This window comes from Apodemus sylvaticus, chromosome 2 (genome assembly GCF_947179515.1).
Source record: "Apodemus sylvaticus chromosome 2, mApoSyl1.1, whole genome shotgun sequence".
In the NCBI taxonomy this organism is placed as follows: domain Eukaryota; kingdom Metazoa; phylum Chordata; class Mammalia; order Rodentia; family Muridae; genus Apodemus; species Apodemus sylvaticus.
Window position 1 is genome coordinate 157,084,016 of NC_067473.1, and position 12,978 is coordinate 157,096,993.

At 37.2% G+C, this 12,978-nt stretch overlaps 1 protein-coding gene across 1 annotated transcript in view; it reads right to left on the reverse strand.

The window, feature by feature from the left end:
* Positions 1 to 949: 949 nt before the first annotated feature.
* The window catches only part of LOC127678096 (vomeronasal type-2 receptor 26-like), a 33,043-nt gene continuing 21,014 nt past the window's right edge, over positions 950 to 12,978 (reverse strand). Inside the window, exons 5-6 of the mRNA XM_052172902.1 lie at positions 10,152 to 10,275; positions 950 to 1,842 (exon numbers count right to left, since the gene is read on the reverse strand). Coding sequence (XP_052028862.1) covers positions 950 to 1,842; positions 10,152 to 10,275 — 1,017 coding nt within the window. The remainder of the gene's footprint in view (positions 1,843 to 10,151; positions 10,276 to 12,978) is intronic.

Consider the following 12,978-nt stretch of genomic DNA (forward strand, 5'->3'; position numbering starts at 1 on the left):
TGTTGCAAAGTCTAACTTGAGTTTGAACTGGGCTTGGTCTGGTAATCATGTTTAAAATAAGTCCTTTGCTAGATAAAGTAAAATACCTGAAAATTACATGGTCTAGGATATAAAATTCTATGATTCTCCAAGTCCTGTTGAATCCCTGTCCTTATACCTCTTGTCCATGCACACATTTACCATAATATAATCTCTCGTTGAAAGTAGATTCCAATAATTGTAAATTATATCAGCTTTCACTCTGTGAAGACAATGTGAAACCCCTAACTTTGAAAGAGAAAAGCACTTCCCATTGTGACTGTTTAATCTCTCAGGAGACTCTATCCACTGATCTTTTGGATATCCTCAGGATAAAACTCTATGTTTTTCCCCTGGGACTCTTCCTAATCTTGCATCCATGTGGTTTCACCGGAGCATAAAGAACACCACAAAAACATCCCAATACTGTGAAACTTACGTGATAAACTGTGTTCTTTGTTAGGCCCTTCAGAAGTGAGAAACAGCAACCATGAAATTTCTGTAACAGAACTCATGACTACATTGAAATTAACCTGTATTGTATATAAAGACTAAGGCTGCATATGACTAACAGAGAAGAATCACATTTTAAAAAATCTGTTACTTTTACTCCATACAAATGATATGCTCTCATTCTTAAAATTAACATTCCCAGTCCTGTTACATTGTTTAAAAAATTAAAAAAAACAAACAAACTGTGATTTAAAGAAACATCTAGTAAGCATCCCTAAAGTCACCACTAGTATGCAACTATCTAAACTTTGATGGCTGGCTTCATGGTGTCTAGTTGGCTCAATGGATTGCAGGGGCAGGTGATTAAATTGCAGATGCCATTATTTGATGAAATGCATTGGCTTCACACCACTCTTTTGAATATTCTGACATGCTTCATTTTACAGAAATCACAATAAATTCCTTTGTCTTAAAGAATTCATGTAAAGACCTTCTTTCTGAAATGGCCACCTGACCTCAGTAGGATCATATAGCATTTGGGAAGAAACATACATCCTAGTAAACCAGCACTGGAGGCCAGAATTGAAAAGATTTCCACAGCTACCATGGTTTTGCCTGTGGAGCTCAGGTAAGTGGGTATAAAAGAAATCCACACACTACAGAAAACCATCATGCTGAATGTGATTGGTTTTGCCTCATTGAAGGTGTCAGGTAGCCTTCTAGCCAGAAAAGCAATAAGCAAGCTGAGACTGGCCAGAAAGCCCAAGTACCCCAGAACACAATAGAAAGCAAGGGTGGAACCCTCATTACATAAGAGGATGATTTGCCCATACTCTGACTGCATGTCAACATCAGGGAAGGGAGGATATGTTCCCAGCCAGATTGCACAGATGCACACTTGAATGATGGAACCACAGCAGACTATAGCATTTGAGAGTCGGGTCACCATCCATATTTGTAAGGTGCTTCCTGGTTTGATGGTTTTGAAGGCCATTACCACAATGAATGTCTTTGCCAAGATAGCAGAAACAGTAACAGAAAATACAATCCCAAAAATCATTTGTCTCAAGACACAAGTGACTGTTCTGGGTTGCCCAATGAATGTCAATGAGCAAAAGAAACAGAGCATTAAAGAAACAAGGAGGACAAAACTGAGATTTCTGTTATTTGCTCTGACAATGGGTGTGTCCCGATAGTGAATGAATAATCCTAAAATCATGGCTGAAATGGCAGATAAACTAATGGCCACAGAGACCAAAACCACACCCAGAGTATCTTCATGGGATAAAAATGCTATAATTTTAGGGAGACATTGATTCCTCTGCTTATTTGGATACTGGTCTTCAGGACATTTGAAACATTGCTCCATATCTGAAAATGAGGCAGATTGTTTTATTACATTCAACCCATAAATTTCCAAATATACCTATAAGACCTATATCTTGCATAGAGAAATTGTTGAATTCTCTAGAAAATTTCTGTAGATATATTCACTGAAATATGATATTGAAAGACAATTAATGAATAAGTTATTTATTTCTGAGAGAAAAATACATATATACTGTATACATAACATATTCAGAACATGAGTGGACTTGAACAATATGAGTGAATGAGAAATGTAGAAATGATGTTGAGGGGAAATCAGACAATATAAATTATATTTGTTTATGAAAGAAAGTAAAAGTTGACTTTGAGAGTTTAATATTTTCTTTTTGTTCCATTTGTTTAGCAAATATTGCTTAGTACTTGAGAACATCATATATGCATATCATGCATTTTTTTCAAATCTACCCCAATTTCTTCCCCCTAAAACTCCTTCTCTCTGTCCCTCCAATAATTCTTTCTCCCAACTTTATTTCTATTTTGTTTTTTCCCCACTGAGTTCACTTCATGCTACCTGTATGCATATCAATATAGAGCCATCGACCATAGCATGAGCAGAAAAACATATGTGAAACAAACAAACAGATGATGCTGATAGAGGATTTCAAGAAGGACATAAATAACTCCATTAAAGAAGTTTAGGACAACATGAATCAAATAACACTATTAAAATGGGGTAAAGAGCTAAACAAAGAATTTTCACCTGAAAAACCTCGGATGGCTGAGAAGCTCTTTAAGAAATGTTCAACATCATTAATCATTAGGGAAATGCAAATCAAAACAACCCTGAGATTTCACCTCACGCCAGTCAGAATGGCTAAGGTTAAAAACTCATGGGACAGCAGGTGTTGGCAATGATGTGGAGAAAGAGGAACACTCCTCAACTGCGGGAGGAATTGTAAGATGGTACAACCACTATGGAAATCAGTCTGGCAGTTCCTCAGAAAACTGGACATGACACTTCCAGAGGACCCTGCTACACCTCTCCTGGGCATATTCCCAGAGGCTTCTCCAGCATGCAATAAGGACACATACTCCATTATGTTTATAGCAGCCTTATTTATAATAGCCAAAATTTGGAAAGAACCCAGATGTCCCTCAATGCAGGAATGGATACAGAAATAGTGATATATTTACACAATGGAATACTAATCAACAACTAAAAACAATGAATTCATGAAATTTTTAGGGAAATGGTTGAAACTGGAAAATACCAATCTAAGTGAGGTAACCCAATCACAAAAGAATACACATGCAATGCAATCTCTGATAAGTGGATATTAATTAGTCCAGAAGCTCTGAATACACAAAAAACTCAATTAGCATAACAAATGAATCCCTTGAAGAAGTAAGGAGAGGGCCCTGATTCTGGAAAGGCTTGATCTAGCATTGTAGGGGAGTACCAGGACTGAGAAAAGGGAGGGAAGTGATTGGAGAATGGTTGGAGAGAAGTATCCTTATGAGACATATGGGGAGGGAGGAACTGGGAAAGGGGAAATCATTTGGAATGTAAACAAACAATATAGAAAATAAAAATAGATAATAAAAAAATCCTACAGAGAGAACATAAGTCAACAGGTTGAAGCCCTTTAAAAGGAAACACAAAAACTGCTTAAAGAAATAGAAGAAAACATGGGTTAATAGATAGAAGCCCATAAAGGGGAAATACAAAAATCACTTAAAGACATTCAAGAGAACAAGGGTCAACAGGCAGAAGTCCTGATAGAGGAAACACAAAAATCCCTTAAAGAATTAGAGGAAAATGCAAACAAACAAATCAAGGCACTGAGCAAAACCATCCAGGATCTGTAAAGGAAGTAAAACTACTAAGACATTATAAATGGAGACAAATTTGTAGATATAAAACCTTGGAAAGAAATCAGGTGCCATAGATGCAAACAACAACAATAAATTACACGAGATAGAGGAATGAATCTGAGGTGCTGAACATCCCACAGAAAACATTGACTCAACAGTCAAAGAAAATGCAAAATGTTAAAAGCTTGTAACACAAAACATCCAGGAAATCCAGGACACAATGAGAAGACCAAACCTAAGGATTATAGGTATAGAGGAGAGTGAAGATTTACAACTTAAAGGGCCAGTAAAAATCTTCAACAAAATTAAAGAACTCTTCCCTAATCTAAAGAAAGAAAAACCCCTGGGCACACAAGGAGCTTACGGAACTTGAAGCAGACTGCACAAGGACAGAAATACCTCCCATCACATAAAAATCAAAACCCCAAATGTACTAAACAAAGAAAGAATATTAAAAGCAGTAAGAGAAAAAGGCCAAGTAGCATATAAAGGAAGACCTATCAGAATTACACCAGACATCTCACCAGAGACCATGAAAACCAGAAGATCCTGAGCAGATCTCACACAGACTCTAGAAGAACAGAAATGCCAGTCCAGACTACATACCTGGCAGAACTCTCAATCACTATAGATGGAGAAACCAAGATATTCCATGAGAAAACCAAATTTACACAATATCTTTCCACAAACCCAGCCCTACAAAGGATAATAGATCAAAAATGCCCATACAAGGAGGCCAACTACACTCTACAAAAAGTAACTTAGTAATCTAATTTCAACAAACCCTAAAGAAGAAAACTACACAAGCATTAAAATAACATCAAAAATAACAGGAAGCAAAAATCACTATGTCTTAAAATCAATGGAATCAATTCCCCAATAAAAAGACATAGACTAAAAGACTGGCTACTTAAACAGGATCCCCAATTTTGTGGCATACAGGAAACATACCATGTTGTCAAATAAAAACAGTGCCTCAGAGTAGAAGGCTGGAAGATAATTTTCCAAGAAAATGGTCTAAGGAAATAAGCTTGAATAGCCATTATAATATAGGGAAAACATCAATTTTAAACCTAAAGACATCATAAAAGACACGGAAGGACACTTCATACTCATCAAAGGAAAAATCTGCCAAGAAGAACTCTCAATTCTGAACATATATATTCAAAAGTGTACACTCAGTCATAAAAGAAACTTTACTAAACCCCAAAGCACACATTGCACCTCACAGAATGATTGTGGGTGACTTTAATATTCCACTCTCCTCAATGGACCAATCAGGGAACACAAACTAATCAGAGACACAGTCAAACAAATTGAAGTTTTGGACCAAATGGATTTAACAGATATCTATATAACATTTCAACCTAAATCATAAGAATATATCTTTTCACCACCTCATGGTATCTTCTTCAAAATCGACCACATAATTGGTCACAAAGCAGACCTCAACAGATATGAGAAGACGGAAGTAATTCCATGCCTCCTATCAGATAACTCCAGATTAAGACTGGTCTTCAATAGCAACAAAAATAACAGAAAGCCCATATAAACATGGAAGATGAACAATGCTTGTCGGAGACCAAACTCTAGAAAACCAGACTTTCAACAGCCCTCACCTTGAAAGTTCACTGACCTTGCTGTTTACAGCTGAACCCCCCCTTCTTTACACAAGGCTGATCAACCGGTTCTTTACCTGGCTGAACACCTGGAATGGTCTGGGCAGAACCAGCATTCCAGGAAAACTGCAGATGCCTCAAGCCAGAGTCAACATCTGCCCTGGATGTCCTTTCCTCTTTCTGTGATTCTAACATTCCCCTCAGCCACTCCCTACTTCCTCTTAAGGTGGGTTCAAAACCAGGTGTTTTGCATTTCATTAAAGAGGCTTTGACAAAGACACCCTGTTTGCTTGACCTCGCTTTCCTTTCCCTCCCATTTTCTCTTTCAGTCTTGGGTCATCCTCGGCTCCCCGAATTACTAAGTTCTGTTGGTCGGGATGATTGCTCTACTCAATTATACCTTTCTCAGGGAAGAAATAAGTTTAGATATTAAAGACATTTCAGAATTTAATGAAAATGAAGGCATAACATTCCCAAACTTATGGGACACAATGAAAGCAATGCTAAGAGGAAAACTTATAACTCTGAGGGCCTCCAAAAAGAAACTGTAGAAAGTATACACTAGCTTCTTAATGGCACATCTGAAATCTCTGGAAAAGAAAGAAGCTAGTACACTGAAGAGGAGTAGAAGGCAGGAAATCATCCAACTCAGGGCCGAAGTCAACTAAGTTTAAACAAAAAAGAGACATACAATTAATCAAAAAACTAGGAGCTGGCTCTTTGAAAAAAATCAACAGAGATAGGTAAATGGTAAATCAGACTAATCAGAGGGCACAGAGACAGTATCCAAATTAACAAAGATCTTTACCAACCTTACATCCGACAGAGGGCTAATATCCAATATATACAAAGAACTCAAGTCCAGAGAACCCAACAACACTGGTAAAAAATGGGGTAAAGAGCTAAACAAAGAATTTTCAACTGAGTAATATTGTATGGCTGAGAAGCACCTAATAAATGTTCAACATCCTTATTCATCAGGGAAATGCAAATCAAAAGAGCACTGAGATTTCACTTCACACTGGTCATGATGGCTATGATCAAAAACCCAGGGAACAGCAGGGGTTGGAGAGGTTGTGGAGAAAAAGGAACACTCCTCCACTGCTGGTGGGATTGCAAGATGGCATTACCACTCTGGAAATTAGTTTGGTGGTTACTCAAAAAACTGGGCATAATACTACTGGAGGCCCCTGCTATACCACTCCTGGGCATATACTCAGAGGATTCTACAGCCTGTAATAAGAGCACATGCGCCACTATGTTCATAGAAGTCCTATTTATAATAGCCAGAAGCTGGAAAGAACCAAGCTGTTCCCCAACAGAGGAATGGATTCAGAAAATGTGGTATATATACATAATGGAGTGCTATTCAGACATTAAAAACAATGAATCCATGAAATTCTTAAACAAATGGATGGAACTGGAAAATATCATCCTTAGTGACGTAACCCAATCACAGAAGAACACTCATGGTATGCATTCACTGATAAATGGATATTAGCCCAGAAGCTTGGAATACCCAAGACACATTTCCCATATCAAATTATGCCCAAGAAGGAGGAAGAACAATGTATGGATTTTTGGGTCCTTTATAGAAAGAAGAAAACATACCCACAGAAGGAGATAAAGAGACAAAATTTGGAGCAGAGTCTGATGGAAAGACCATCCAGAGACTCCCTGAAAGTGCCATAAGCCCTTTTCCCTCCTCCTGTTCTCCCATCCACCCCTTCTCACTTCCCTGTTCTGCTTTTGCCCTATACTGCTACACTGAGTCTTTACAGAACCAGGCTACTCCTCTGTTCTTCATTTACATCATTTGATGTATGGATTATGTTTGGGTATTCCAATTTTCTAGGCTAATATCCACTTATTAGTGAGTGCAAACCATGATTACTCCTTTGAGACTGGGTTACCTCATTTAGTATGATGTTCTCTAGCTCCATTCATTTGTCTAAGAATTTCATGAATTCATTGTTTCTACATACTATTCTGGCTGAATAGTACTCCATTGTGTGTATATACCACATGTTTTGCATCCATTCTTCCATTGAGGGATACCTGGGTTCTTTCCATGTTCTGGGTATTATAAATAGGGCTGCTATGAACATAGTGGAACACGTATCTTTATTACCTGCTGGGGAATCCGCTGGGTATATGCCCAGGAGTGGTATAGCAAGATCCTCCAGAAGTGACTAGCCCAGTTTTCTGAGGAACCGCCAGACTGATTGTAACAATTTGCAACTCCACCAGCAGTGGAGGAGTGTTCCTCTTTCTACACATCCTCATCAACACGTGCTGTCTCCTGAATTTTCAATCTTAGCCATTCTGACTGGTGTAAGGTGAAATCTCAGGGTTGTTTTGATTTGCATTTACCTAAAGACTAAAGAAGTTGAGCATTCTTTAAGATACTTCTAAGCCAGTCATCCAAAGTTCTTCTGGTGAAAATTCTTTGTGTAGCTCTGTAGCCCATTTTTAATAGGGTAATTTGGATTTCTGGGGTTTAACTTATTGAGTTCTTTGTATATATTTGATATTAGCCCTCTATTTGATATAGGTTGATGAAGATCTTATCCCTATTTCTTGTTTGCCAATTTGTACTTTTGATGGTGTACTTTGCCTTACAGAAACTTTTTTAAGTTTATGAGGTTACACTCAGGGCTGGAATCAATCAAGTGGAAACAAAGAGAACCATACAAAGAATCAATGAATCCAGGAGCTGGTTCTTTGAGAAAATCAACAAGATAGATAAACCCTTAGCCAGACTGACTAAAGGGCACAGAGACAGTATCCAAATTAACAAAATTAGAAATGAAAAGGGGGATATAGCAACAGAAACTAAGGAAATCCAAAAAATCATCAGAACCTACTACAAAAGCCTATACTCAACAAAACTGGAGAATCTGGAGGAAATGGACAATTTCCTAGACAGATACCAAATACCAAAATTAAATCAGGATTAAATAGATCATCTAAACAATCCCATAACCCCTAAAGAAATAGAAGGGGTCATAGAAAGTCTTCCAACCAAAAAAAAAAAAAAAAAAAAAAAAAAACCACAGGACCAGATGGTTTAAGTGCAGAATCCTATCAGACCTTCAAAGAAGACTTAACACTAATACCTTTCAAACTATTCCATAAAATAGAAATGGAAGAAACACTACCCAACTCCTTCTACGAAGCCACAATTACGCTGATACCAAAACCACATGAAGATCCAACTAATAAAGAGAACTTCAGACCAATTTCCTTTATGAACATCGATGCAAAAATACTCAATAAAATTCTTGCCAACCAAATCCAAGAACACATAAAAACGATCATCCACCATGATCAAGTAGGCTTAATACCATTGGATTCTGAAAAAGCATTTGATAAAATTCAGCATCCATTCATGCTTAAAGTCTTGGAAAGAACAGGAATTCAAGGCCCATACCTAAACATTCTAAAAGCAATATACAGCAAACTGGTAGCCAACATCAAACTAAATGGAGAGTAACTTAAAGCAATCTCACTAAAATCAGAGATTTGACAAGGCTGCACCGTCTCTCTTTATCTTTTCAATATTGTACTTGAGGTACTAGCTTGGGCAATTAGACAACATAAGGAGATCAAAGGGATACAAACTGGAAAGGAAGAAGTCAAACTATCACTATTTGCAGATGATATGATAGTCTACCTAAGTTACCCAAAAACTCCACTAGAGAACTCCCACAGCTGATAAACAACTTCAGCAAAGTGGCCAGTTTAAATCAACTCAAGCAAATAAGTAGCTTTCCTATAGTGAAAGTATAAGCAGGCTGAGAAAGAAATGAGGGAAATGATACCCTTCACAATAGCCACAAACATTATAAAGTACCTTGGTGTGAGTCTGACCAAACAAGTGAAAGATATGTATGACAAGATCTTCAAGACTCTGAAGAAGGAAATGGAAGAAGACTTCAGAAAATGAAAAAATCTCCCATGCTCATAGATTGGCAGGATTAATTTAGTTAAAATGGCCATTTGGCCAAAAGCAATATACAGATTCAATGCAATAGCCATCAAAATCCCAAATCAGTTCCTCACAAAATTAGAAAGAGCAATTCTCAAATTCATCTGGAATAACAAAAATCCCAGGATAGCTAAAACTATTCATAACAAAAAAAGAAAGAAATTCTGGGGGAATCAGTATCCCTGACATCAAGCAATACTACAGAGCAATAGTGTTAAAAGCTGCATGGTGTTGGTACAATGACAGGAAGTGGATCAATGGAATAGGATTGAAGATCCAGAAATGTACCCACACACCTATGGCCACTTGATACTCGACAAAGGGGCTGAAAATATCCAATGGAAAAAGATTGCCTTTTCAACAAATGGTGCTGGTTCAACTGGAGGTAAGCATGCAGAAGAATGCTAATGGATCCATCCTTAGCTCCTTGTACTAAGCTCAACTCCAAATGGCTCAAGGACTTCTACATAAAGCCAGACACTCAGAAGGTAATAGAAAAGAAACTGGGGAAGGCCCTTGAGGACATCAGTACAGGGGAAACGTTCCTGAACAGATCACCAATAGAGTATGCTCTAAGATCAAGAATTGCTTTTTTTCGAGACAGGGTTTCTCTGTCCAGCCATGGCTGTCATGGTACTCTGTGGATCAGAATTGCCTTGAACTCAGAGATCCACATACTGAGAGTTGGCATTAAGAAATATGCCACCTCCACCCAGCATTATCTTGTTTTAAAGTATTGAGAGTCAGCTACATAAATATAACTGTGTCTTCAGATGTTGTGTTTTCACCCCCATCTAGTGGTACATCATTTCCACATTCAGAACCATTTCTACAAATTTCCACATTTGGAACCATTTTATAAATACCTGTTTCATTTGTAATCTCTCCAGCTGGACATGGGACACAATCGCAACAACAGAATGAAAACCAATAGTCCTCTGTTTTCCTAAATCCAAGAGGACAACTTTGTTTGCAATTAGAAAAAGTAATCTGTATAGGAGACATGAGTGGGGCAAAGGCAGTCAGCTCATGACATTCAGTATTAGCATCGAGATGGTAAATTTCAGCAGGACAGCTGTGTACTATAAGAAAGAAGTACCAGACTTTTAGAGAGTGTGAAGCCAAATTGCCTGTTTCTCCCTATCCTAATTCTCTTTTTGAACTTTTGCTTTATTTTATTTCATTGTTTAATTGATTTTCTTGCTTTCATTTATTTCATTTTATTTATTTCATAAATTTTGATCATATCCTTCTTTTCCCCCATCTCTGTCCAGGTCCTCCCCCTCTCAACCTACCCAAATTTGAGTTCTTTCTCAAAAAAAAAAAAACAGACTAAAGTCCCCCAAAATAACTAAGCATCAAAACGTTGAAAATAAAATACAACAGCGCAAAAAGCAAAAGAAATAAAAACAAAACTGTAACCAAATAAAAGTATGCATGTGTTGTGGATTCCCTTCTTGTGCTACCCAATTACTCCTGGATATGAGACCTGCCTTGGGGTGCTTGATGTACTCAGTGTTTTGCATTGGAAAAACTTAGCAGGTCTCCTGATGACCATAATGTTCCACATTACTACATATCACCTATTTTTATCACATCATAGAGATGTTCATTGTGATCAGTTACATCAATAAGCATATGAGTGTGCATATAATTTTACATTGAAATACAGAAATATCTGTCACATGATATTTAATCACACTGTGAACCCTGAGATTATATTATTTACTGAAAATTCTATTTCTAGTTGTGGTAAGGCTCAGTCCCAGAATATATCCTTAATCCCAACTAAAGAAGGTAACTTACTTTACAGAATAAAGCACCCATGATTGAAAGTTAATTCTAATTGAGGGGCAATCAAAGTGAGAAATCAGAGAAAGATTTGAAAGAATGAGTCAGAGATAGGAAACACCCAACTCTCATTAGAGTAGACAGGAAAGAAAAGCAATTTGCTAGGGGGCTACCTTCTACAATCAGGTACTAAGATGGGACACGGTGACAGAGGAAGGACAAAGGATGAAGGCCTCTGGCCAGTAAAACCCTCTTATTGTTCTGGGGCCCAGAAACTGATGGCTTCTAACTATTTAATTATCTCCAATGGTGGTAGAAGCTGAGGGCTTTGGACAATTAACTGGGTTTTGCTTATCCTGGGTCAAAAGCCGATGTCTTCTTGCAGTTTACTCCTTCTGCAGCAGGATTTGATTAAGAAAAGAAACTTAGTTACTTGGACTCTTTAGACACTGACTCAGGGACCTCTTGCTAGGCAGGCAAGAGGCTCAAATTTGGATAAAACTTTCCATGACAGAAAGAAGGAAATAAAAAAAGAAAGATAGGAAGGAAGTAAGGAAGGAAGAAAGGAAGGAAGAAAGAAAGAAAGAAAGAAAGAAAGAAAGAAAGAAAGAAAGAAAGAAAGAACAGAGGGAGAGAGGGAAAGAGGGAGGAAAGGGAAGAGGGAGAGAGGAGTGGAAGGAATGAAGGAAAAAGGAAGGAAAAGGAAGGAAGGTAGGAAAGAATTGATGAAGGAAGGAATAAAAGAAAAGAAAAAAGGAAAGGAAGAAAAGAAAAGAAATTAAGAAAGTCAAAGTAAGGCACAGAAAAACAAACACACATTGGGAGAAGCAGAAAGATGCTACTCCAAGTCTTTATTATTGCTTTCAGTGTTTTTATAGATTTTCTGTTACAAAAATTTATGTAAAAAAATATTACCTCATACACAAAATGTTAAAAAACAAAAGGCATTACAGCAGAAAGGATATAAATTCAAAGCAGTGTTTCATTGTATCAATTCATTATAAGTTCAAAGCAACAGTTTTATATGGCCTTGCTTTTCCACAGTGAATATCTATGGGATATTTCTTAGATCTATAATTGAATAAATGTTTTCTCATTGATCATTAATTTTTTCCATTTGTTTTTTCCCCTAACACAATTAATCTAAGAAACATGAAGGTATAAAGAGCTCTGTTTGCAACTTTTATTATAGGGTCCTTGAGAATACTTGTATCAATTTAGGAGCTCTTTAAAATCATGATCAGCAATTAGAAAATCATCAATTCATCAAAACAGCTTTATTACATGAAAGTATATCTTCATATTGATTCTGAAGGAAATGTACCCAATAAAATGAGTAAATACACAGGAAATTAAGCTACATAATACTGTCAGGAAAGAGGGGGTGATATCTAAGTCAAAGTATCTGGGTTCACACAGATACTCTCAAAGTACACACATTACAACTACTCAAAACTGTGGACTATCTGCAGAAATTTTACTCACTTGTCATAGCATTTCCTAGATGACTTCTGTTAGAAACATAAAGAGGATGAGGGTTGGGGATCAATGAGTTTTAATGCACAACCTGTACAGAGACAGGTTGTAGAGATTACAAGCTAGACAGAGGTAATGACAGAACCAGGAGAACTTGAGAAGGAACCAAAAGATTAGAATATATTGCCAAACTTAGTATGAAGCAAAGCAGAACAAATTCAGTCAGAAACTGAGAGAAGTCAGATTGAAACAGTCAGTTTGAAAAAGACATTGAGCCAGAATAACTGAGTTCAACCATTCAGCCAGAACTCAGAAAGAGGTAGAGATGGGGAGCTTCTTCATCTTTAAGTCTCAAAGGCTATAAATGTTCTAAAACTAGAATAGACTATAGGAGTCTAGAAGCATCCTGAAGTAGAATTAGGATAG